Genomic DNA, 27,465 nt, shown 5'->3' on the forward strand with positions numbered 1-27,465 from the left:
TTTTTAGTTCTAAGATATTGCAATTTCACTTTATTTATTTATTCATTGTTATCCAATTGGATTATTTATAATTGAAGGATGTGTGGCTTTGCCAATAGCAATCTTAAATACTAACCATATGCAAGTCTTATAAATAAGTGAGATGGTAGCCACCATTCACCAAAAATGGTTAATTGAAAATACATCGAATTAAAATTTTATTGTAACAAAAAAAAAAAAATTGAATTAAAATCTGACGCATAATTGCAATATTTAAAATGTAAAAGCTGAAGACATAATTATCCCAAACTAAAATATTAAATTGCAACTATCCCAGCTTATATAAATAGCTTCTTTTTTTCTTTTTTTTTTTTAATTACAGATGAATAATGCTTGAGTTGCACATTCTTTTAAAATAAAATTGAAAATTCGTGAATGACATCTTTTGGTTATATATAGAGGGATATAATCTAAATGCAACTTAAAATTCATGCCTGTTGATAGAAAAAAAAAAAAAAACCATGACTATATTTATAATAACTTTAATATATATAGTATGAAAAAGATGTGAAAAGGTATAACAAAGAATAACTTTTTTTCACCACGGAAGCCAAATAATAATAATAATAATAGTTATAAGAAGAATTTGTTTCACCGATATTTACCCCCCCCAAAAAAAAAAAAAATACTAAACAAATGTTAAAGAAATGATGAAGATAAAGTAGAAGATATTGTCATACGTATTGCTCATTGCTGGTATAAACATAGAAAATAACGAAAAATATCATTGATCTCCTTTAATTGTACGACTGACTTGGATTAAATGATGAAAAACTATTTTGTTAGAGTCAATATGTATGATTGTAACAAACCTCAAAGAAGGTCAATTATATTACTCAAAGCAAAATGACCATTATAACTCTTATCTTAACTTCTGAGTTCTGACTACCATAATGCAGATAGATAATAAGGGATATAAATAAGCAAAAACAATTTTGCCGAGATCTTGTAGAATTTAACAAACGTCATGGGATTTGAATGATACATTAGAAACTAAAATATATTTACACATTTTATTTTATATTTATTTTCAACCTATCTTTCCAAAAAAAAAATAATAATAATAAATCTAAGTAGCCTTTAAATCATTTTTTTTTTTTTAGGACGCCCTTGTATCATTGAACATCAATAAATGAGCGCCACCAATTAAGTAAACAAATTAAAGCATTTGTTTTTCTTTTATGAGGTATGAAATAAATAATTTGATTTTAATACTAAGGTAAATTGCACAAACTCCACGTCTAGTTTACACTCTTTTTTGTATATACACCTTCCATTTTAAAAGATTGTAGATACTCCCTTTTATAATTTCTATTTTCATTTTCTTTCACATATTCAACTTCCTTTAGTCACATTTTGAAATATGATGATCAAACATACACACACACACACACATTTTATAACAATAAAGACAACATCAATGTAAAATATGAAAAGCAAGTGATAACAAAAATAAACTATAAATTTTATTTTTTGACCAAAATATTTTTAAACTTTATTTGTTATGTTCATTTGAGGGCAAAATATAAATATTTTATAATGAGGATATATTTGTCTTTATAGTTGACCATTAATTTTCAAAGTTTAACTAATAAAAGATGAACATGGTAAAAAAAAAAAAAAAAACAAAATTGAAAACTACAATGTGAATATGTATTCTTTTTGAAAACAGAGAACATATAAGAAAAATTTAAAACTAAAGAGGAAGTTTGTATCATTTAGCTTAATAATAAATAAGTTACTTGATTTTAATAAAAGAAAAATGGCATGCCCAACATTTTGTCGGAAAACTAGGCCTCTCATTTTTAAGGAAATTTTCATTACTCCAGAAATATGGTACCTCTATGACACAATCATTTATTCGTTGGATCTACAGTTTTATTTTTTATTTATTTTCCCGAAGTAATTGTTTTATAAACCAAAACCCGAAAGCAAAAGCCTACTAGGAGTTGCATCACAGCCATTCTCTTAGGTAACAAAAGTAGAGAAAATGTTAGGAAAAGTGTTCAACAACAAAACTAAGCACTAATTATACATAAAGCGAGCTAAGAAATTAACAGGACCATAAAAAAGACGCTTTCTAAAACCAACTTCTAATCTTCAAAATATCAATAACAACTCCTTCTGATGCGTTCGTAGCATCTATTCACGCCACACTTTCATCCACCCTTGTTCCTTCACCTTAATCACCATAATCAAGGCCTGCAAAATTTCAAACGCTTCCTCCCAACTCCGGTATGTTCAAATGTAACTGGACAGCCTTTTGGATCACATTTTTTTGCCCTTTTGAAGGAATTCTCATATTCTTCTTATTGCAACATACCCCACTCTTCCAGTTTCTTAATATCATGATCATTTTCAACCATGGTAAAATATTAATCCAGGCCACGAACCCTAATTTCCATGAATAACAAAACAAAATAGAGGACTAACAAGGCAGAGAATTTAGCAAACAAAGTAAAGAAACTATAATATTTACAAAACATAATACATAACTAAAAAGGCTCAGAATTTAGCAAACAAATTAAAGAAACTATAATATTTACTGATCCGCAAACTGAAAAAAATAAATAAAAAATAAATAAAAGCTATACATTTCCTCGTACGAAGTGCTTTATCCCTATGCATTTCACCACTTTGGCATATATGTGTGAAGATAAAAATGATGTCCATTGAAAGTTTCCCAACTTAAGAACTACAGTCTATATCATTTTGTGGTACTTATACATTAGATGTGGGTTTTCCCCCATGTTTCTTGCCTCCAGCACTGCCCTTGAGATGTCTGCCAACAAAATCCAAACCTTAAAACTATCATTCAGCTCTGCACTGCCAAATCTGGAAATTCTGAAGAAGTTTTCAGATATATCCTAGCCCTCCATATCATTGTCCAAAATTTTAGATGATATTGAACTACATACAGTATCTGCCGGAAAACTGTCCAAGGTAACAACAATACAAAATGCATTAGTTCAGTCCTAGGGAAAGACACTTTTCAGAGAGCATTTGACATGCATGAAGAATTATGATCTACAGTGCTAGTAATTGTTGTGAAGGTCAAAAGCTCCACAAAAATGAACAAAACCCAGAGAGAGAGAGAGAGAGATTTCCATCCATTTTCAGTTAACTCCGGGGGGAAAAAATGATGCTTTGGATTGTAGTTGTCATGGTTCGGTAATGTCAAATCTGTACAAGATGAACAGAGCATACCTTAGTAGGTATATTGTCCAGGACACCATGGTTCTGATCAAGATTTGTCAACCCAAGGTATTCTTGCAAGTGCCACCCAGCAGGTGTACTCCCAGAGCTTGTAGCTCCATTAAACGGTGTTGTGTTTGTTATGATAGTCCCAGCTCTGTCATTTTGTACAGGAAGTATTGCTTCTTTTATCTCACTGGTGGATGGGACTACAACTTTCCTGGACGCGGATTGAGAAATTGCACATTCAGAAGGTTTTTTAATGGAATCAAAATTCCCCATGAGAGGGGATACACAAGGTCCTGTTGCTTCAAGCCCTACTTTCACCCCAGTAAGCAGGAATCTTTGATGGCTGGACACGTAGGGGTTTGCCGTGTGTATAGCAACATCACATTTTCTACAGAGCAAAGCTCGATCCTGTAAACAGAAGAAGTAGCCAATTGTCTCCTGCAAACAGAATATCGATAATTACTCATCTTAAATATATAAACATATAACAAATAACAAAATTAATATTTATATATATATATATATATATATATATATATATCTTTTGCTATGGTAAGCTTACACCCCAACCTGTTTAACATGTATAGTGCTTTTATATGTCCCACAACATGTTGCCGGCCATATAATTAGAGTAAAATTTTTTTCTGTCTGGCTCACCATAGGAGGACTGGTATATATATATATATATATGTGTGTGTGTGTGTATACATATAAGACAATAATTGCTTTTTCAAAACAAACCACTTAAATTAATTAAGTAGTTGAAGCAAACTCTAAAGTCATAAGATAAATAGAGTGACAGTCAAATATGGCAAGTCCAAGGAATCCTTGCCTTGCCTAGAATCCCCTTCCCCACACCGGATCAGAAATAAGGTAAAGTAAGCAATAGTTCCAATGGCATAACATAATCGTACAAGAGAGATATACCCCTCAGATAAATTTTTAGAGTTCAATTCTCAAAAAGATTATTTCAGTTAATTTGGAACGAGTATATAGAGAAGCCATTCACAACTAACACATTATTTATCCCTTGCTATGATCTCAACTATCCTATAAAAACAAATCAAAGACACTTCATGCATAGGAATTTTTCTTCATGCAATACCAAATAGAAAAAAACTACACTGAGTGGTAGCAACTGGCATGCACTTCTCTTGTCAGAGAGTTTTTTCGTTTCTTTTTACCCTTTTATGTTACTCAGTCTAGAGCATATTTATATTTCATTAATCACAACAGCCATGGCCATCTACCAAAAACAGCTTTATTTAGTTTCTTTCTGAAAAGATACAAACTGCAGAATTGATAAAAGCATACAAGTGGATAGCATTTATGAGCTGCAACAACATACTTTTGGTTATCAACTTTGCCTGAACAATATATAAGTTAAATCATTAACCAATTTGGTAAAATGCTACGACCAACCAATGAGATGTATTTCCTTGCTCATATATTTAGTTATATGGTCACACACTTCAAGCTATCCACACAAAAGAGAATAGAAATATACACAATATATGTATGCATATGTATATACATATAAGCAATCTCAATCCTCATAAGCAGAAACTCCAGCAACGACTCTACTGAAAAATAAGAGTAAAGAATCGATTAGTAGAACCTAAAATATGTAACCGTAAAATGAATGCGCGGAAAGACTAAATTTAACATAGTTATATAGCATTCCATTAACTAACCTTATTTTGACTTGCTCAGAATCTTTCATTACAATTCATTCAACAGTTGCTAGTGTAAAAGAATTTGCAAAAATGAAATTTGCTGATGCAAAAAGAGCATCAAGAAGGAAATTATTACAAGAAAACAAAAAAGCTACAAGTCCGTCCTGTGTCCTTGAAAAATTTAATGATAATCTAAACCCAGAACTAGATCTAAGTGCGTTCCACCCAAAATACCAACTGTAGTAATAATTAAATCTCAATACGCAAAAACATGACAGCTGAATAGCAAAGAAACATTAATTAAAAAAATAATAAAAAAGAAGACTAGTGGGAAACCAAAAAACAAGCAAAAAGTAGAAAAGGGTACCCATAAAAAAGCAAATATCTATGCCCCACAATTTCCATAAATTAACTAAAGTCGTATTACGAACATAAACCAACAAGCCAAAAGTAGAAAGGTGTAACCAATCAAATAAAGTACATAAGAAGCCCCACAAACTCCATAAGTTTAAATTTTTGAAATACAACTTATGTCAGATTACAAACATAAACAACGAAACAAAACTAGAAGTACAAACTAAAACTAAAGAACATATTCGCCATATATATATATATATATATATATTTATATATATTTTTTAATATTTATCAAAATGCAACGAACCACTGTGTATATCACTCTTTACTAGAATATAAAAAATAAAAATAAAAATAATTATACAAAAATTAATTAGAAATGAAGCTTAAAAAAACCCAAAACCCAAAACCCATAATTTAAAAATTATGAATAAAGTCCTCGAAATTTGTAAAGGAAACGAAAAATATACCTGGCAGATATCGCACTTGGGCATGGGAGAAGATGAAGAGCTTGAGAGTGGAACCCTCTGGTGCTTTCCGGCGAGCTTGTTAGCCGCATGAACTTTCTGGTCACAAGCCCAACACAGAGCCGCCTCGTCCGCACAGCAAAGAACGTTGGCCTCCGCAGTCTGGCACCCATTGCACTGTATCTTCATCCCTCTCTCTCTCTCTCTCAGAGTTCTTTTAAGCTTTTGGAAATGGAGGTCAGAGAGTTGTAAAATAAAAAAAAATAAAAAAACAAAAAAAGTTTTGAGATTTTCGATCTTTTGGTGTGTTTGAAAATGTCGTCTGAGCTTGAAAGAAATAACAGTTTTTTCTTCTTTTTTTTTTTTTTTTTTTTTTTGTCACAGAGGAAGAGAATGAAGAGAGAGAAGGTATACGAAGCAAGCTCTGTTAATCGTCGTCGTTGTGTTGCCGGGGGGTTTTAAGGGAAAACTAGGAATGGTTGGAGGGCATTTTCGTCATTTTGTTAACCGATTGCCGGTTTTCAATGTGTCGTATTGTCGTTGTGGCGCGTGCCGCGCATGCGTCGGCAACCGTATATTTGCGAGATCATGATATTATTCGGTGTGGTGGATGGGTATGTCATCATCTTGGCGTCATATATGTTTTAATATTTCTTTATTGTATCTTTTTTCCAATTTTATGTTTAAAATATTTAATTTAATATTAGAATATAAATTATTATTTTTTTAACATGTGTTAGATGGAAAAAATAATGCTAGGAAGTATTTTATTTTATTTTTTTGGGGTTTTATGATCAGTGATGAAGGTTTTTTTTTTTTTTTTTTTTTTTTCTTTCTCTTGTTTTTTGGCTAACTTGATGAAGTAATTAATTGATTGGTTTATAAAATGAAAAGACAAACAAATTAAATATTAAAGATATTCACATTGTCACACCTTAAATTATATAGAAATTGGTACATTACATTGCATTGTGAACTTTATTTTCTAGCAGTTTACACTTTAAATTATCATAAATTTGGTAACGTTGGTTCTTTTATTTTCTAGAAGTTTACATCTTAAACTATCATAAATTTGACATTGTTGGTCCTCCTTAAATTTTCTATTTGAAACCGTTAACGGGATGCATTATGTGCACATCACTGTGATAATTTTGGAGGGATATTGCATGTCTTTTTCACAGAGTGGGAGGGAACTCAGCCCTTAAAGCACGTTCTTAAATCAATCAAATAAAATAAAACACAACTCGACCAGAATTTGTTCTAATTAAGAAAAACCCAAGTTAGCTTTTTTAATTACCGAAAAGAAATATTAATAAAAAAAAATATCACCAACATTTTTTACAATTGAGAATTACAATTAAACATTGCTATAAACACTATGATTAATGAAAAAGCTATAAATTTTTTTTTTCTTCTCTACTATTATCTTTATTATAGATCCTACATGCTAATATAACACTTTAAAGGGTTACTGTTCAACATTTATTATGACATAATAGGTCTTTAGTTTTAAAAAAAATTAAAATAATCAATTGTAAATATTAATTGTTCATATTCAGAATATGATCTCTTATAACAACTAAAGAAAACTTTTATTTATGCTATATTTGTTTTTTAAAACCAATAAAACAATAATATTTAGTAAATATCTTCCTAGATTTTTGTTTAATCAAATCCAAAATCTATCTAAAAGAAAATTATTTTACATTTTTGGGTGATTTTTCTGAAAAATAAAGATATCCATCCTCGATGTTTTAATGGTATTTTATATTTCGTTGGTAAAGTCATCGTTAAAAGTACAATAGCACATTATAAAACTGTATATATGCACGTGGTTCATTAAATAACTAAATATATATAAAATCGTAATTCCTAAAATAACAAATATTTTTTAATATTTTTTTATTTAATTTACCATTTTTTAACCATAAAAAAGAAAAAAAAATTAAAGATTATATAGAGCGACTGACTGTGTCCACTGTCCAGCAGCGAGAGAGAGAGAGAGAGAGAGAGTAAAAGAAACGCTTTCTGGGTGTGCGTGCTTTTATTCGGAAATTCTTCGCCAAAAGTCCAAGCAAGAAACCGATCGGGAATATTTTCTGCTAGGCTTAGAATCTTGGAAAATTGAAAAATTCCATTTTCTCAGTTAGCTTCGAACGGGAAAAAAAAAAAAAAAAAAAGAAAACCGATTCAAGAAAACGAATCGAATTTTCTCTCAGTTTGGCAGATGGAATTGGAGGTAAAGCCACAAGAGCAACCACATCCTCAGGCTGGGGCGGCTAGATTCACTCTAGGCAAGCAGTCGTCGCTGGCACCGGACCGGAGTACAGATTCCGCCGGAACGGCGGTGGATGAGGTGATCGATCCGCGGGTGAAGCTGATGTACTTGGCCAATGAAGGTGACTTGGAAGGGATTAAAGAGCTCTTGGACTCCGGCACCAATGTCAATTTCAGTGACATCGATGGCCGTACAGCTTTGCATATCGCCGCTTGCCAGGGACTATCCGACGTCGTTCAGCTCTTGCTCCATCGAGGCGCCAAGGTCGATCCTCAAGATCGCTGGGGAAGCACGGTCCGTATCCGCTATTTAATGCAATTTTCATATATTTTTTGTTTTTTTTGGTTTTATTTCTTGTTTTCTATATTGTGTATGTACATATATATATATATATATATATATATATATATATATATATACACATATAGTTGAAATGAATGATTTATGGTATGAGGAAACTAGCCTAGTCTCGTATTGGCGGGATTAAACACTAGTAAAATAGTTATATTGGTAGAGGCTTAGAGTTGACATGGCAGGCTGAAATGTATACATATAATGTAAGTTAAAAAATACTTCTGGTTTTTATTTGTTGTCATTTTCAGTTTCCTATTTTTCAAGCCTCCAAAAATCTAGCCTAGAATTCCTTTTTAAGGGTTGTGGAATAAAATGGGAAAAAAAGAAAATGCATTGCTTGGTTATAGAATATCTTGGAATCAGCAAGAATAATTCGGTTAGAAGTTTTTTTTTTTTTTTTTTTTTTTTCTCTTTAAAACAATAATATTAAAAACAGAAGCTGAATTCAGAAAGATGTTATACATTCTATAAAGACCCACAATGTATGGCATGAACTGAAATGTTCATTTTTTTTTTTTTTTTAATTTTCTTTTTCAACCATCTAAACTTGGGTTTGGGTGGAGAATAATCCCATTGGGTTCACTCAAAATTCACACTTATATTACCAAAAATACGATCATGAATGTACCACTGTTTCAAAAACACTGATATCTTGTTCCTGTTCAGTGTTCCACTCGTTTTATTTAAAATCAGAACTCATTACTGGATCTGTAACTAGTATCTACAAGTAATGGATGATTACAGTTTTTTCAACAGCCTCTTGCAGATGCAGTGTATTACAAAAACCATGACGTGATCAAACTTTTAGAGAAACATGGTGCAAAGCCTCCGGTATGTGTTGATTCATTGTCGCATTTGGTGTGCAATGATTTGGTTACTGCCATACTTGCAGTAGCTTTGTGCTCAGTTTCTTTTTAAATCTATTGTCAAATTTCTTTCCATGCTGACAATTTAAATTTTAGATGGCTCCCATGCATGTTGAAAATGCACGTGAAGTCCCAGAATATGAGATCAGTCCAAGTGAACTTGATTTTTCTAATAGTGTTGACATAACAAAGGTAATTTACTAACCATTCCTCACTTGGTAACCAACCGTTATCATCTTTGCAGGTTGCTTGAAATGTAGCTTACAATCTGTTAGAGATGTTTATCAGAAATCTGTTTGAGTTAGTTAGCACCATTTTGTCGTGTGTCAAAATTTCAACTTGAAACCTTCAATCTGATAAATAGAAAAAGTTGGATTTTAAAAAGTTGATATATATCTGCTTGACAATAGGACATCTTCTAAGAATAAGAACTACGGTGAGTGTGTATTGATAGGTATAGTTTGAATACTAATAAAACCTAATTAGTAATAATTGCATTAATAACAACAGAAATGAAAAAACAAGAACACAACCACCACCATGATAGTTATTATTCTTATTGTTAAGATATAGTCTTAGGGTCTTGATAAACATCAAATTATAAAAGTGACCATCCTAAAATTTTGACAATCAGATGATGCATTATGCATTAGTAATGTAATTAATGATTTGTGTTAAGGAACTTTTCTTCCACACGTGGCATACTCTGGAGAGGTCTGTGTTTAAATTTTATTTATTTTTAAGTGTTTGATCACCAAAATTATTTGGATGGTGACAAACAGAAGACACCCTCTGAGGGTGCCTATCCATCAATTGAAGAGAAAGGACGGGCATTATAAGAATAACCCACCTAGAAAGAAATATGAAATAGCAAGATGTTAAATGTCAAAAGTATGATTTTTTTGGGTCAAGAAATTCTTGAAGACTGCAGTTTTGAATTTTCCATATTCAATGTGCAAATCACCTTCTTCAGAGTTGATTTTTCCTAAACCCTAATGCTCTTTATAAAAAAGGTCAATGTTTGTAGTTGTTTCAGTTATGTCTCTATTGATTCTATGATTGTTCCCCTCAGTCCTCCAAGATAACCCAATTTTTCTTGCATCACTCTGTAAGAAAAGGAATGCTAATCGTTCTTTACTTGTAAAAAGCAAAAGGAAAAACGAAAGAAAACAGATGACTGTATTTTAAAACTAAAGCTCTATGGAATAAGAAAAATCATACAATGAGCTTATGTGAGTATGAGATATGGAATTCATTTGTCAACAGAGGTTTATTGTTTAAGAATGTCCCAAACTTTAACTCTTGGAACTATGATTTTGACAGAGAAATATAGTTTAAATACTACTTCACCATATTGCTTTTGATTGCACAAACCAACTGCCGATCATGTGTTTTAATGGTCATGGAATTCAATATGAAACTATATTAGGGAACCTTCCGCATAGCATCTTGGCGTGGAATTCAAGTTGCAGTTAAAACACTAGAGGAAGAATTATTCACTGATGAGGATAAAGTGTGGGTTGATCTTACTCTGCTAAACATTTAGACTGTTTTTGGTTTATTTCATTTTCAAATATCAGTTAATGAGAATACTAATCTTAGAGGTATTAAATCTTTCTTTGATCCAAATTGATGGCTTATGGCATCTCAGAAAGGCATTCACGGATGAGCTTGCATTGCTTCAGAAGATACGCCATCCAAATGTTGTCCAATTTTTGGGTGCTGTCACACAAAGCAGTCCGATGATGATTGTCACAGAATATCTACCCAAGGTTTATCCAATTTGCACTGAAGAAGAAAACTCTTTGTTTATCTTGACTTCCTGAAACATCAAATATTGTTTGTTCCATACTCCTCATACCTGGGCATTAGATTTGACTTGTTATGATATTAGTTTTGAGAAGGGAAATTTGGTTTGTTTAAAGTAGTTAGTGAAATTAGGAAATCATTGTGAACATTTTTATATCTCTCTATAATTTACAATAGCAAAAATTATAAAAGAAATGGTAGAACTTTTGAAGAAAAAGAAGCAAATTTCATGATTCTTTCAGGAGAATATTATATTTCGTTTCATTACACATTTCAGTTTCAAATCATTCTGCATGATTTTTTCAAGCAGTTTTACTTTTAGGGAGTTCAAGAGTATTCCGTGGGGCTAATAATTATATTATCTTAATATTAGGTCTTTTTTTTTTTTTTTTTTAAACTTCAAACTAAACATATCCTTGGCACATTATTACTATGTAGCTTTCCTATTTTTCCAATAAAAATTGTTTTCTCTCATCTGTAAAAGAAGGAAACGTTGAAGAAGTACTGTTCGGTGGTGCATATTGCTTATCGTTCTTGGCACTATGCCACTGTCCAGCTCATAATACAAGGTCCAAGCTTCAATTACGTGAAATTGTTGAATATATTGATTAAATTCTGCTTGATAAGTGTAAAAATCTTCTGCCAGATAAGCAATATGTCAAACATCTATGATAAAATCGAATCATGTGATGAAAAATATCAAATGAACGTGCATTGCTGGTCCTTTTATGTTTTCAATTTCAATTTTTTAATTCCCTTAAAGTCTTAGGTAGTCATGCATGCACTTGCAATATTATTAAAATTACTTTTGACATTTTGAATTTAAGAGAGCATATTGGTGTGGTTTGAATATAGAGTTTGGCCAATTGTCATGACAGTCTAAGTTTTCATCTATTGTCTTTTCTTGACACATCATAGATTGTAGGATAAATAACAGCTCCTCTCCCCCCTAAACCCAAAGAAAAGGATAGAAAAAGGTAGTTGCATAGCCATAGTATGTTTCAACCTTTTGTTTTGCATTCCTACTCATTTTTCGTCGAACATATATGTGCATGTCTATTTTATCTGAATATCACTACACTTTAGGAGTAATTTAGCTTCTTGTTAAGCTTTTTATTTTTACTTTTGCAGGGAGACCTCTATGCATATTTAAAAAGAAAAGGTGCTCTAAAGCCAGCAACAGCGGTGAAGTTTGCTCTTGACATTGCTAGGTTAATCAATTAGCATTTTGACTTTCTATACATGATAGTCTCTAATAAAAATTGACTTCCCCATAGAAGCATAAAACTGATTATGTGCTTTGCTTGATAAAACTACATAGTTTGAAAGCAACAACACAGGATTAGAAATGGTTGAGGATGTAAGTGATTACTATTTTTGTTGCATGGCCATTTAATTTGGGACAACTGTATTCAGACACTCAAACTATGAATAAATCTGCATTATAACTTGTTGAAACCACTACTACTACTGATAGTGTTAGCTTGATACATATAGCTGGACCTGCTTCTTATCAGCTTAACCTTTTGGAATAAGTTGTAACCTAACATAGTTATTGCCTTGTCATTGGACAAAATATGCTTGACGACTCTTGTTCCTGAACCTTTGCTCTGGCTTTTATCTGTTATGTTACTGATTCTGAGTTAAGCGATCTGACTATTTCTGCTTTGGTTCCTCTAATATCAAAACATTTTAATTTTGTGGATTTTGGCTTATTGTGATACTTTGTTGACTATTACCTGTTATGGGTGATGAGTAATTGAATATTTTTTCTTATCTTGATGAGCACCATACTGCTGTTTTTTGCAGGGGCATGAATTATTTACATGAGCATAAACCTGAAGCAATTATTCATCGAGATCTTGAGCCTTCGTATGTTATATCTCTCTCTCTCTAGGTGGTGGTACATTTAAGTTAGATCAGACCCTTTAAGTTATCCTTTCATTATGTTAACTTGAGAAATAGACGTATTCATAAGAAAACAAGTTTGATATAAGTTATTACTTATTATGGCACTGTATTATAAGTTTTTTAATGGAAAAATAGATGCAAGAAACTTAAGGATATTTGACATAAATTTTGGGATTCTCACAAAATAAAGGAAGGCAACCAACTCTGCGCCAATAGTATAAATGAGCTGAAAACTTAAGTTGAACATGGTTCATATTTGATTTTAACATAAAGAAGAGGAAGTGGGGTTAACTTGATTAGACAATTGCCACATGAACTCTCTCCCTCTCTCTCTCTCTCTTAAGTTGATCATGGTTCATAATTGATTTTAACATAAAGAAGAGCAAGTGGGGTTAGCTTGATTAGACAATTGCCACATGTACTCTCTCTCTCTCTCTCTCTCTCTCTCTCTTTGTTGAATTATTTTCTTATAAGATGTGCATGTAAAAAACATATATTTTTTTGCTGGTGTGAAGCCTGTGTTGCCAATAATTAAAGATTGAAACTGTTGATAGTTTCTTAATTGTCCATGAGTAAGATAACAGAAATATATTGCGGGATGATTCTGGGCATCTGAAAGTTGCAGACTTCGGGGTGAGCAAACTACTGAAAGTTGCAAATACAGTTAAAGAAGACAGACCTGTCACTTGTCAAGACACTTCTTGTATGTCTGCTTTATTATGACTTTTTTATTTCTCATTTTGTTGATATCTGATAGTCTGTGGAGAATTGTGGAATCAGCCTTCTACATGTGGCCTTTATTAATAAAAGCTGATCCAACTGCTACTTGTTGCCTGGCTGCTTACCACATTTTATTTCCAAGCAGGCTTTTATTGCACTGAAATTTGGTTGAGCTCAAGCTTAAAAGTTGGAATTTTCTTTCTCTTTGCGTTAGTTTTATCGTTCTTACTTAGAATTATCTTAATTAATGCTCTACATGTTGGGTATCCCATATTTTTATATATGTACTAGACTTATCTTAATTAATGATCTACATGTTGGTTATCCCATATTTTTATATATGTACTACCATCTATCTGTGTGTATACCTGTTATGACTGATGTGAAAAAATCTCCCATATCAGGGCGATATGTGGCTCCTGAGGTTTACAGAAATGAAGAATATGATACTAAAGTTGATGTGTTTTCATTTGCTTTGATCTTGCAAGAGGTAATTTCTATTGTCTGATATCTATCTCTTTTGCTTTTTATACGATAATGGACATATGAGTTTATGTTTTATGAAGATTTTCTTCCCTTTCTCGTCGTTCTAGTATGCATTCTTTTTGTAACTGATATGCTATGCAATTGTTGTGAATCCATTGCAAGCTGCATGGTTATATTGTTTATATTGCTATAGACTTGTTTTAGCACATTAGTAAGCTATACCTAAATTGCATAAATTCAAAATGAACTGATCATTTCAGTGTAAAATTTATAAGGTCTATGAATATCAAGGAAAAGTGGACAGGATTAAGGGTAACTAATATTTAGTTTTTCTGTCACTCTAGATGATTGAAGGTTGTCCACCATTTTCCACAAAGCCAGAAAAAGAAGTTCCTAAAGCATATGTTGCAAATGAGCGCCCACCATTTAGAGCTCCACCAAAGTACTATGTGTATGGGTTGAAAGAGTAAGTCCTTTGACTGCTTCCCATCCACTTTTTTGTAAATATGTGTATGGGTTGAAAGACTAAGTTCTTTGACTACTTCGCATCCACTTTTTGGTAAATATGAATGGTGTGAACGTTTCCTTAATATTCAATCAATCTCTCATTAGTAATTAGTAATTATTTTGTGCTCTGAATTTGAAGGGTTATTGCTGTTCTGTACACGAGTTGATTGATGCAGAAAAATTGAAAGATATGAGAAAAAAGAGGGAAAAGATGATGAGAAGAATTATAAAACAGAAGCAAGCACTTGGGAGAAAACAAATTTTATATAAGAAATCCAAAATTAGTAGATATCCTTAGTTCCTAATTCCTACTTCAAAATTGTCCTAAGTACTTAAAATTAGTATAAAATCCTAAATTAAAACTGTAATTGTTAGATAATCTTCTAATTATCATCACTAATGCATTTTTTTAAGGCCTAAGATATAACAAGAAATGCTTGATTAGAAATTGGAGTATCATACTACAATTTAAAGTGTTGTCAACTTTCTTATGTCACGTGTGAATGGGACTATAAGCATTGTAATATATTATTGCTTTGTCTTACTAACAAAGCCATAGATATGGATAGTTATGAAGGTGTTCTGCAAAAGAGATCTTTTTTTTTTCCACATTTTACAAATTGGCATGATCTTGCATTTACAAATTAATCACTGAATAAATAGAGTGTGTCCTGTTTGTTTTGTTACTCTTGTATCCTGTAATCCAATCCATTGTGATAGGAAATGCTAGTCTCATGACATGCTATACTTCTGCTTTTGTCATGTATACCATGCTCTCATGTCTTCATGAATTTTGAGTGTGCTCCAGGATCATGGGTTCATTTCTTTAAACTTGTTTGCGTGAATAAGCTTAGGATAAGCCTAAGTCATCATGGGTTCATTTCTTTAAACTTGTTTTCGTGAATAAGCTTAGGATAAGCCTAAGTCTGCTATGTTATGACAAATTAGGCAGCATACTTGAAGTGTAATGAAAGAATAGATGCTAAAACAGATCTTGTTTTAATGCACTTAAGTTTCCTCTCCAAATAGCTTAAATAGTCACCTTGATTTTGAATGTTTTACAGAAGTAGTCCCTTGTTATTGTGTCATCTCATGAATGAACCTTTTTACCCAGCCTGGTTGTACGGATGCTGTAAGGCTAGGTGTCTTCCTCATATGGTTTGTCTTGGATCTTATCTTACTATTACTAGGTGGTTTTGGTTTCAATTGGTCATAGTAGGAGGAACCTGCTTCTCTCTCTTTCTCTGTTATTTTCTTTTATCATAGAGATTCTCTTTTATGTGCTTGGCATGATATGTTAGCTTCCCATTACTGTTTCTTAATCATTTGAATAAAGATTGCCTCCTATTCTTTTCTTTTTTCTCCTCCAAAATATGCAGTAGACAGTTATAACCAACAGCCAGATTAATTGCTAGAGGCTAGAATGTTTTGGATAGATGGCCATTATGAAGTTCAAAGGTGTGCTAACAGTATTGTTTCCTTGTACCCCTGAGTGTGGTCCTCCCCACTCATAAGCATGTGGACCCCACAAGCACTTGTGAGTGGAAGTACGATACTGAAGGTTTTCTCGTATCTGAGAAACTTGTTTTGTGGAATTCAGGCTGTTTTTAAGTGCTTTTTTACAGTTGTTTTACTTTTCCCCGTTGTACTTAGTTTGAGTTTTTAATTTGAGAGTAAAGTTGCATCAGAACGGTTGTTAAAATATATCACCCACAGATTATATGTGCTCTTCTCCTGTCTAGGTGAATATGCTTTTAAGAAAGCCTGTTATTACAATTTGTCTATAGGTTAATTGAGGAATGTTGGAGTGAGGAACCATTCAACCGACCAACATTCAGGCAAATTATTAAGAGATTGGAAGACATTAACACTCAGCTTGCTCAAAAGAGGCAATGGAAGGTCTACTCCCTAGCTCTCTCTCTCTCTCTCTCTCTCTCTCTCTCTCTCTCTCTCTCTCTCTCTCTCTTCCCCCTTGTATATCTTTTGGATATTTTGAAACTTTTTCAATCATCAATCAAATAATGAGCACTAAATAACTTTTCATTGTTTCTGAGCATTCTAAAACTCACACTGTTTTGGTATTTGATGTTGGTATGTAAGTATTTTCTATAGCATTCCTAAGACAATAATTAGATGGTCATTTTGGTGTCAATAAATTTGAGAAACCACCATGCAGTCTGCCTGGTGGAATTGAATTCTAAATTACAAGTGTCTTTGCATGATTGCGTATTACTCATTCCCATCTTGCTGCTTTGTGTGTTATTTTAGTTTACGTCATTTATTGTCTACTTCATATCACTTTTATTTTTTTATTTTTTTAATATATATATATATATATATTATTTTAAATTGGTGGACTCTGAGTAATGCATGTGCACATTTGTCATTTTGGAAAATTCTATTTTAGTCTTCTGAGGATTTTTCTATTGATATTTTGCTTCTGTAAATGCTTCCCTTATATGTCTGTCTGTGGCTTTGCATTCTTTAGTACTTTCATATACCAAAAATAAGCATGAAGAAATTCTCTTGTTCCTTTTACAGGTTAGGCCACTTAAATGTCTACAGAACCTTGAGGCAATGTTAAAGAAGCATCGTTCGAATCCAAGCAGCCGTTCAGCTTCCATTCCATCAACCAGATGAATAATTATTCAACTCAGATGCAGGATTTTTCTTTTGTTTCTTTTTTTCCGGATGAGGTTGTGGAGCTATTTTCTTGCCCATTTTTACTGTGAACAAAATTGTAAAGTCCCTGGATTGTAACCTTGTTGTTATACATGGGCTTTGAGATGCTGCTATTATATCTGTTGACGCATGAAAACTTGTGAAGACAGCTTCTGCAAAGTGGCCTCTTCCTCTTGCATTAGTAAAAGAGGAAAACAGTTTGATTGGTTTTCCAAATCTCTGCCGAATGCAAAGGTGACCTTTGAAGGAGTATAGTTTTCCAATGAATTAGTTTGTGTATTATGTTCATTTGCAGGCAGTGGTGGTATTGCAAACCGACCAACATGAGTGATGGGTTTGGACCAAGAAGATAAAGAAAGCGAACTATTTTAGGGTTGCATACTAGCTACAGTTTTCTTTTGAACAATGGTGGAAAAATTAGGATTTGTTTCGTGGATGTAGTACAATATTGTAAACAAAGCAGAAGGAACCATTGACAGAGAGGTAAATACCTCATTAAGACTAAAGGGGGCGTCCATATACAAAATGACCTGGATTTTCTTTTATTTTATTGGCTTATATATATATATATATATATATTTCGTTTATGGTGCTGACGTTTGAACATTTTTAATGTTTTTATTATGCATGAGTTTGAAAAGAGAACGGTTTTTGAAGAAATTATTGTTAATATTATCATACAAAAACTAGTACTGACAATAATTTTTTTTTAAATAGTTATTTTTTCTCATAGAATCTTTTTATAATATATATATATATATATATATATATATATATGTATGTATATGTGTATTGAACTCTGGATAATTGTCCGAGTGAGCAAAGCTTTTCTGAAGATTAATAACATCCTTTTTGTTTTAATTATATATACAATGAATACTGTCGATGTTTTTTTTTTTTCTGAAGAAGACTACAGTTTTTCCAATATAAGGTTAATATTTCTCCATTTACATAAGAGCGATGCAAGAGGCCTGCCATGATATGGCAATATATAAATAACTGAAAAATTAATGTAAACTAAATATATATAAACGAACAATTACATGAATAAGTCAAATCTAACACAAACTACTAAACGGGTGTCACATTATTTGCCACATAATTTAGTAAATTAATTTGAAAACAATTTGGTCTCTCTAATGTATAATAGCTTTTTATAAATAACTTGTGAAGTCTTATTGTTTAGAATAAAACTTGTTAGTGATAAAAGAAGAGCTATTATAGCTATTTTCTCTTCGACCAGACATTTTGATAATCGAAGAGAACTGATAAACAAATATCAAATCCCAAAATATTAAATAGCACTCTTCGAATTTTGTTGGATTTGACACTTCGAACCAGATGTAGAGTGGAAATACTGCAGCTATGTTGTGATGAAGTCTGCATGTTGAAAATTCTTAACAGGAAAATAGAAAATTCATAATTATTTACAAGATAAAAAGACAAGTTAAGAGGGTAAGAGACGTGTAATTATTGGAGAATAAAACCAGAAGAATTTAACAAATTATTGTATACTAGACTCCCTAATCAGGTTCTAATGTCCTTGCACCTTTCAGCTATGATGGAAACAAATTCAAACTAATATATATATATATATATATATACCAAAAAAAAAAAAAAAAAAAAGAAAAGAACAAAAAGCCTTACATTTGTTCATTGATGCACCATCATTGTCCGAAGACATTAATTCTGTTCCTCAAGTACTCAATTCATGTGTAATATCAAGTATTTCCCCTGGATATATGATGAGCTTTCCCTGAGCAATCATCCTCAATTTCTTTATATTGTTCACTAACAAAATTTTTATAGAACTTCAAAACCTTGGGGTGTGCTTGAACCTTTGAGGAATCAAAACCAGATAAATGAAGGCCTTCAAAGCTTCTCACACGGGAAAGAGCTACGTAGACCATTCCGTATCCAAAAGCTCTTGAGAGATCGGTGTGCAGGCGGTCAAGAGTCATTCCTTGGCACTTGTGAATACTTAATGACCATGCCAGTATGAGAGGAATCTGCTTTCTACTGGCACGAACTACATCTCCCTCTCTCACTTCCCATGTTTCCGGTTCAACCACCATTGTCTGCCCTGAATCAAACTTGACAAGAGGAAGCAGTCCATCTTTACATATGTCAGTAACATCCCTCTCCTCCGGTTCAACAAACCCCAAAATGGTACCAGTGGCACCATTAACCAGTCCACGCCAAGTTTTCACATTCTTGATCAGCATCACCCTTGCCTTTTCACACAAACCAATTTCATCAGGTGCTATCCCTTTATCAAGCTGTCTCTTCCATTTGTCGATGCCACTGTCAACGGCTGTATAAACCACAATTTCATTGTTCAATTTTTCCATTCTCTCTTCATTCACTGTGGCCACATCTTCAATCCTTGGAAAGAGTTGTACCACCGAATCATCTGGTTTGGTCTTTGAGCAACATACTTCTTCTAGGCACTCCAAATCTGAAGGATCAATCTCCCCTCTTCTTATACCCTGAAGTATCTTGATAAGTTGAAGGTCTGATTGCCGGAAAATTTGAGTTTGTTCAACTTGCAAGTCGAAGCTTGAATTCCAACAATCTGCCTCAAATGCAAATTCTTTACCCAACGGATCTGGTGGTCTTATTATGGGTGGTAACTGGAAGAAATCTCCACCTACAACAAGCTGAATTCCACCCCACACCTCATCTACATCACGAATCACTCTAGCAATGTATTCAAGATCCTCAAACATCTTTGCACTGACCATACTAATTTCATCTATAACCAATGCCTTAGCTTTCTTCCACCTCCTACAAGCCTGCTTATTGGATAAAACACTTTGTAGCAGCAGTTCTCTATCGGCCTTCATGTGTTTAATCCCGGAAAAAGAATGCAGAGTTTGTCCACTAATAGCACAGGCTGCAACACCAGTAGCTGCTGTGACAAACACATTTGATGGTTCATAACGTTTCTGGCCCAATGTTTTGATAAGATGCTCAATCAAGGCTGTTTTTCCAGTTCCAGCTGAGCCCGTAATGAACACAGAACGACCCATAGAAACAGCACTTATGACTTGTTTCTGTTGGTCAGTCCATTTGATACTAGTTCTACCTTCTACGAGTTCTTTCTCAATGGCTTTCTTCCTGTATCTATTTCCAAACCACTTCTTGGTTTTTGTACCAGTTTTGGTACTGAAATTTCTATATGTAGTTATTGCAATTACTAAAAACCTATTACCCATCATTTCTTTCTTCAATTCCTTTTCTGGGTATTCAAAATTTGCCAAAAATATGCAAACTTTATCTTTTTCTCTCCAGATGGTAAATCATAAAAGTAATTTCCAAATGTATCATACATCATGAAATGAGATAAGCAGAACAAATTGATATGGAAAATGGAAATATTCTGTGATTCTGCAACAAAATGATATCCATGGACGAAAAAAATTGCAAATTGCGGTTATCAGGAGAAAGAAACTTGAGAGAGGAGAACGATTATCACCTAATGACTCGGATTCTTCAGTGAATCTGCTTCACTTAATTGAAGAAGGGTTTTAAGAGAAACCGCATGATGCATCGGAGTGCAGGTAAAATTTTTGTGTTGAAAATTTAGCGAATCTTTCTTCTCTTCCTTTTTTCATGTGTGTGCGTGTATATATATATATATATTTTTTTTCATAAAATCTTTTTCTCTTCCGTGAAAGATGAAGATTAGCCGGTTGAAGCGATACCGGATCGTTCGTTGGACTTTTGTTGGGCTTTTAGAGGACTAAAGGACTGGACCCAATTCAACACACACCAAAACTCAACTTTCCCTATGCACAACAATTTTGGTCAGCTCCAAAAACAAATATATAATAATAATATATTAGATAAAAAAAGGAAGCACTAGGTTAGCTATGACTTGTATAGTTACATACCAACCAGTTTCCTATTAGATCAAGGACTCTATCACAACTGGGATTTGTTTAATTAATGGGTTGAGTGATCTTAAAATTAAATTTAAAAAGTTGATGTGATAAGATAAAAAGAGGACGCACTAGTTTAGCTATGACTTGCAAAGTTACATACCAACCAGTTTCTTATTAGATAGAGGACTCTTATCACAACCGGGATTTGTTTAATTAATGGGTTGGGTGATCTTTTAAAATTAAATTTAAAAGGTTGATGTGATAAATCCTATGTACATATGAATATGATATTATAAGAATATGATATTATAAAATCATTTATAAATGAAAAACTATATATGTATTTTTTGGATTGTTGAGTTAACTTTGTTTTTATTTATTATGTTGAAAAATTGTTACCCTTGATTGAAAAAAACCTATATCAAGTACATTATCATGACTTGGTACAAAACCAATCTTCACTTTCTTTTTCTGTAACGGAAGTAGAAAAACGCTTTAATAATAGCTCCACAACTTCTGAATGTCTTAGACAATTGTAAGCGAAAGAAATGATATTAAGTTAGAATGTGACTTGCTAGTTTACATTCTTGTTTGTACCCTTATTTGAAATACTACTTGAAAGTCCATATCTAACTCAAAGAAGAAGCAAGCTACCTAGCTCATTTATCCTAACTATTTAAATAAATCCCTCTCCCACTTCTCCTACAAACTAGCATGCTCTAACTTATGTTTACATAAAGCTATCTTGCTTGTTTCACAGACACAAATCTTTCCTTTGACAACCGTAGCTTTATCTACCAGCTAATTTGTTTACTTGAGCTCGCTTATACCACTAGTAAGAAGTAATCCTTACATTATTTACAGTAAAAGAAGGCTACAAAGTAGAAGGTTAAGCCAGTGAAGCCGCTAGTTTACTTGCTTGAAAAGGTGCGGCTAGTTAGCAGTCAAACAGAAGCATGAGTTGGGTGGTGAGCTAAAGCAGGATACCGAAACTAGGAACGGAGTTGGCTTGTTATAGCTATGCTATTGAGTTAAAAGTAAGCAAGCTTGTGATACGAGCTAGTGAGCTAGGTAGCTTGCTATAGTAGCTATGGTAAACCGGAGTGAAATGAATTGGTGGTAAAGATTGAGGGCTAAACATGTCATTGGAACGCTTTAACAAACCACAGCTTGCAATCATAAGAGCAATGCTCCTACCTGTTCTTTCCAAGTAGCATCAACAAAAACGAGCATCATAATAATAATAATTAAAATATAGATTAATAAAATTATAAAGCCTTCAAATTAATTATTGCAAAAAATTAAAAAGAAATAAAAAAAAAAAGCAACGAAAGGCATTTTTATACATTTAGCTTTAGTAAGGATATAAGGGGTAATTTTTTCAAAAAAATATGGATGATATTATTGAAAAGTTAAAAGATATTTTTATATTTATTTGAAATCTCTAACAATGTAAATGAAATACTAAAAGATACCTTAAATTCTGTCGAGCATCCATAATTCCCTATGCAACTCGGCAAAGTAAAGTTTTCAAACCCATCCAAACTCAAACACAACTTTTCAACCACAGTTCTTACAAGCCTTTACTATTTATCTACCGATGCAATCTTTAGATTCAAAGCCAATATAGCTAAAATGTACTGTAACTGTAAATTTGTTTTTTTTTGAAATATGAATTAATTAATATCAATTTACCGTGACTGTAAATTGATTAATATGAAATTGGTGCATGTGATGCCATAAATCTTGTTAGAAATAAATTGCTAAACTTGATTAATTTGTTGTCATCGATACTTAGGAAAAGCGACAATGGACAAATTATATCCCATCATCATCTAAAGACAATGGAAAAGTGAAACATGTGCTTTATATCTATAAAAGAAAATATCAGATGGACTATCGCATCATAAAAGGTTTGTAAAAACGGTTGGTCTAAAATTACATTTCGGTTGGGGTTCTATGTTAAACACACTCAAAACACTTCGGCATCACCTTCATTAATCAAAAGCACAAACTTGATTATATATATATACACACATAAATATATAAAATATTTAATATAAAATAATTACGGAACCCCACAATTATACTATGAAACATCACCTCATCCTTTTTTGAAGGCTTTCTAACTAGACAATGCAAATCGATATATTATCCTTGGGGACGAAATCTACAGTGGTAAATGGATAAAAAATTTTAAACTTTTCAATCTATCTAATGAAAGCAGATTCTATTAAATCTCAATCAGATTAATATAATATATGGTCATTGGATTCAACCTTGCGTTTTCAAGCAAGTACTATACCACTATGCTTTCATTTTATTTTATTTTTTTCATATTTATAGATCATTTTCATGTGAATCTATTTATTCAAAATGAAAGTATTAATATTTCCCAACCACCCATACCTATTTAACATTTGTGTTAATCAGATTTAATCTATTTAACCCATTTGATAAAATATTATATTTATTGACATTATAATATATTAATTTATTTATCATTATTTTTAATTTTTATGCAATAATTAACTTATTTATGTCAATTTTGAGTTAGGGGGTTAACTTGTTGGTGTCATATGACATATGCGCACTGTATAAAGTTATCAGAGTTTGTATAAGATTAATTTCATATTCAAATGCTTATTTTCATCCTTTATGATTAATTTAATCAATCAATATTATATTTGTAAAAGTTTCTGAAATGAGTAATGTTATGCATCAATTTGTTTATGGATTTATTATAATTTGAAGTGACAATATATTAATTATTAAACAATTATTTATGCATGAAATCATTAAATTGATCATAAGTAAAACTGATCAATACAAGCCAATAAAAATAATTTCACATGAGTTGATTTTTAAAAGTTCTTTTTTAGTAAAGAAGTTGAGACTGTTATTTGGTTATCAAAAAAATGTTGATACTGATAGTTACTTGAACTAATAAGCATGATTCGGACATAAAACCGACAAGGTTAGCTATACAGCAGATTACATATACATGTAGCTAAAGTACAACAGTACTATGTGATATGCATTAAAAAATCAATAATACCAAATTTATTTATTAAATGATATGACAAATAATAAAGTATTTTTAATATATTTTTTGTACTTAACTTAATTATCTATTTAAGAGTTTATTATATTATCCATATGTTATATAAAATTTTAAACCACTAATATACTTACATCATATATCATATCATTTAATAACTATATTTGATAAAAAATTTAGTGCTATAGCCTGCATTGCTTCTGATTATTATTATTATTTTGCAAAAGTTGTACTGCTCTTAATTAAGCTCCCTAGAACTATACCAACATAAGAAATTCATGCAATTTATATAAAAAAAATATATATATATAGAAGATAAAATTAAAGGATCTGGATCGAATTATATGTAGGGTTAAATTTATTAACACGTACTCAGGAAACCAATACATTTTCGTAAAAATAAGATATATATATTCGATGTACACCGATCTTCCACGTATTGACTTTGTAAAAATGAATGATCAATATTTAATGAACCTTTTTATTTATTTATTGATTCATCAAAATGTGCTATTTGTCACAACAATCACAATCAGTAACCCATTACCATGGACTATACATGATATAACAATTTAATTTTGCTGATACCAAAGGTTCATTTTCCCCCATAAGTCTTTAGATTTAAAAAAAAAAAAAAAACAAAGTCCAATTAATCTCAGACGTGACAAATAACGAGTTTTCTCTTTAATTTAATACCATATTATATAAAAGAAATTATTATTTAATCTATACGATGTGTTATTTATTAGTTGATTGCATTAAATATAGTATATTATTATGTAAAGGAAAATTACTATTTGCGACAAATAACAAAAGTACATATAAAAAATGATGTTCCATTGAATTCATCAATTAATTAATTCAACCAACCGAACAACTTAACGAGCCAGATGTCATTGATTATATAAAAACACAACACTCAAACAAAAGAAATGAATTGGGAACAACATTTAGTCCGACAATTTATGAATATGTGTCCTAGTTTGTTTCTACCATACAAGAAAAAGACCCTCTCATTCATGAATGAATAGGAGACAAATCTGGTTTCCCATTTCCAAAAACCCTTTTTTTTTTTTTTAATTACCAGGGCATTTCAACGACAGTTGAGTTGGACCAACTAACTATATAATATTTAAATATATCTGCTACCCAACATATATGTTGTCTTTCATGTATACATGCATAATGCTTTTTATTTTTTATTTTTTATTTGACCAATTAATTTAGATTCTTAGCAAACCAATTTCTTATAAATTTTTATTTAGAATATTCGAGAATAAACGTTGGTGATTTGTATAATTTGTTATAAACACAGTCCCACCAACATGGTGGAATGGGTTCCTGGACAATTCTAAAAGTCATTTTTCTGAAGAAGAGAATTTTGTATATATATATATATATATATATATATATATCTTATAGAGTCAACATAATGTAATGATTTTAGCATAAAAATCTTGTTTATTAACCACTATATTATTTCAAAGATTGAAATTTTAAAATGCATAATATTAGTGGATTAATATTGATTTAGAGAAAAATTAAAATCTAATTTGAGTAAAATGTATCTTATATGACCTAGGAAACTAATTAATGTATTCTAAAATTCTGAATATGATTCTTATTAAGGAGTTCATAAATGAAATCCTTAATACAAATTATTGTGATGTAAGCCTAATTGTATATAATATTAAGGGAAAATTCTCCTATTAAAATATCTTGATGGTTTTCTCATTAGAATTTTATTTTTTAATTCTTAAATTATTTTAAAAGTTGAAATGTAATATTATTTTTGGGATTTAAATGAATTTAGATAGGATTTACTTTATCTTTATAAGATTTTAATACACCAATTAATTTATTTAGATCATCAAAATATTCTTAAATTTTACTATTTAAAACAATTAAAAAATTAATGATAAAAATTTTAATGGAAACATCACAATATTTTAATGAAAAACCGACTGTAATATAAAATATAAATGACTTCCATGTGCTAAAACATTTGACAAAACTAGCAAGGGACAAAATGACATATGTCAAATACCTTGTTTCATGGAGCACTTTTCTACTACTACTACTACTATTACAACAACAACAACAACAACCAAAAAAAAAAAAAAAAAAAAAAAAAAAAAAAAAAAAAAAAAGAGCCTATGTACAGATTTGATTTCTTATCTTTCTTATAATGGAACAAATTGTTATACGAGAAGTACTAATTAGGTAGCTATATGCCTATATCTCTGACTAGAATTTTAGTTTTAAACATTAATTTTTTGAGTTATATGATTTACCAAATCATCATATCCCTCTCTCTCTCTCTCTCTCTCTCTCTCTCTCTCTCTCTCTCTCTATCTCTATATATATATATATATATATGCAAACCCTAGTCAAACTGTCAAAGTGAAGGATGTGAATTGAAATATGCATGTGAAAGATCTGCAGATATGTACGTGGGGTTTTGGTTTTTTGTTGGTTATGTTTGCAGAAAACCACGTGGTGAAAAAGGCTTTTTAGCACAGAATGGGTAAAAAAAAAAAATAAGGAAAAAAAAGAAGAAGCTTAAGAGCTAGCTAAGATTTGATGCTTCTTCCATATATCTTCCAATTTACCTCCAAAAGCTTTCTAAGAAGCTCGAACCTTTTTTTTCCCCCCCCCCTTATCTTTTCTCTTGGTTTCCTTTTACCCATTCAAAGTAAAACTTATCTGAGGGTTTCGAATCTGGATCCAAGAAACCAACAGGCTAGATATACAGCAAGAAAGTCAAAGAGTGTGTGTGTGTGTGTATTACTATGTATATAGTATGTATATAATATTATCCATATTTGTTAAAATCTCCTTGCTCCTTTGGTTGCTATTACCCAGTACCAGATTTATATATGTATATATATATATATATACATGTGTGTGTGTACCCATTAACCAGATTTAGATACATATATATGTGTACCCATTAACCTGTTTTCATTTTCACATTGAAAATTTCCAGGAAAATTACAGAAAACGAAGAGAAATATTTAAAGAACCCGCTAAAAGAGACTTTAATTAGTCTTCCCACATTGGAAGAATCTACAGAAACTGAGTGGCTGATAAGAGCGAAGGAAGAGCAGGGCGATAATTGGAGTTTGGTGCAGCAGAGGGAGGAGACTGTGGTCTCCTTG

General features: G+C 31.6%; 3 protein-coding genes and 1 long non-coding RNA gene across 8 annotated transcripts; 2 read left to right on the top strand and 2 right to left on the bottom strand.

Moving 5' to 3' along the window:
* Window positions 1-2,483: 2,483 nt before the first annotated feature.
* Window positions 2,484-6,121, bottom strand: LOC107405637 (B-box zinc finger protein 22-like). Its single transcript, XM_016012714.4, has 3 exons — window positions 5,747-6,121; window positions 3,247-3,681; window positions 2,484-2,973 (listed from the first exon to the last, which is right to left on the bottom strand). The coding sequence occupies exons 1-3, from the start codon at window positions 5,930-5,932 to the stop codon at window positions 2,950-2,952; spliced, it is 645 nt and encodes a 214-aa protein (XP_015868200.2). The 5' UTR covers window positions 5,933-6,121; the 3' UTR covers window positions 2,484-2,949.
* On the top strand, window positions 5,783-6,473 carry LOC132803363 (uncharacterized). The gene is made up of 2 exons (XR_009638543.1): window positions 5,783-5,922; window positions 6,128-6,473. It is a non-coding gene; the product is annotated as an uncharacterized LOC132803363 (long non-coding RNA).
* Window positions 6,474-7,709: 1,236 nt separating this feature from the next.
* LOC107405859 (integrin-linked protein kinase 1) lies at window positions 7,710-17,901 on the top strand. 4 transcript variants are annotated; one of them, XR_007240474.2, is made up of 12 exons: window positions 7,710-8,315; window positions 9,120-9,206; window positions 9,338-9,433; window positions 10,671-10,756; window positions 10,893-11,013; window positions 12,182-12,261; window positions 12,860-12,922; window positions 13,546-13,664; window positions 14,086-14,171; window positions 14,512-14,633; window positions 16,054-16,211; window positions 16,462-16,573. XR_007240474.2 is itself a non-coding variant. In XM_048472337.2 (12 exons), exons 1-12 carry the CDS (start codon window positions 7,971-7,973, stop codon window positions 17,312-17,314), a joined length of 1,416 nt encoding a protein of 471 aa, XP_048328294.2. In that variant the 5' UTR covers window positions 7,713-7,970; the 3' UTR covers window positions 17,315-17,901. The 4 variants fall into 4 exon arrangements, 3 of the variants coding, with proteins under 3 accessions (XP_048328294.2, XP_048328295.2, XP_048328299.2); XM_048472337.2 differs by lacking the exon at window positions 16,054-16,211 and adding an exon at window positions 17,216-17,901 and having other exon boundaries at window positions 7,713-8,315; XM_048472338.2 differs by lacking the exon at window positions 16,054-16,211 and adding an exon at window positions 17,216-17,901 and having other exon boundaries at window positions 7,714-8,315; window positions 9,132-9,206.
* A 445-nt stretch (window positions 17,902-18,346) lies between these two features.
* On the bottom strand, window positions 18,347-20,975 carry LOC107405636 (ATP-dependent DNA helicase PIF1). 2 transcript variants are annotated; one of them, XM_025069152.3, is made up of 2 exons: window positions 19,004-20,975; window positions 18,347-18,736 (listed from the first exon to the last, which is right to left on the bottom strand). In XM_025069152.3, the coding sequence occupies exon 1, from the start codon at window positions 20,575-20,577 to the stop codon at window positions 19,078-19,080; it is 1,500 nt and encodes a 499-aa protein (XP_024924920.3). In that variant the 5' UTR covers window positions 20,578-20,975; the 3' UTR covers window positions 18,347-18,736; window positions 19,004-19,077. The 2 variants fall into 2 exon arrangements, with proteins under 2 accessions (XP_024924920.3, XP_015868197.3); XM_016012711.4 differs by having other exon boundaries at window positions 18,347-18,752.
* Between the last annotated feature and the right edge of the window lie 6,490 nt (window positions 20,976-27,465).

This window comes from Ziziphus jujuba, chromosome 4, assembly GCF_031755915.1.
Source record: "Ziziphus jujuba cultivar Dongzao chromosome 4, ASM3175591v1".
NCBI lineage: Eukaryota > Viridiplantae > Streptophyta > Magnoliopsida > Rosales > Rhamnaceae > Ziziphus > Ziziphus jujuba.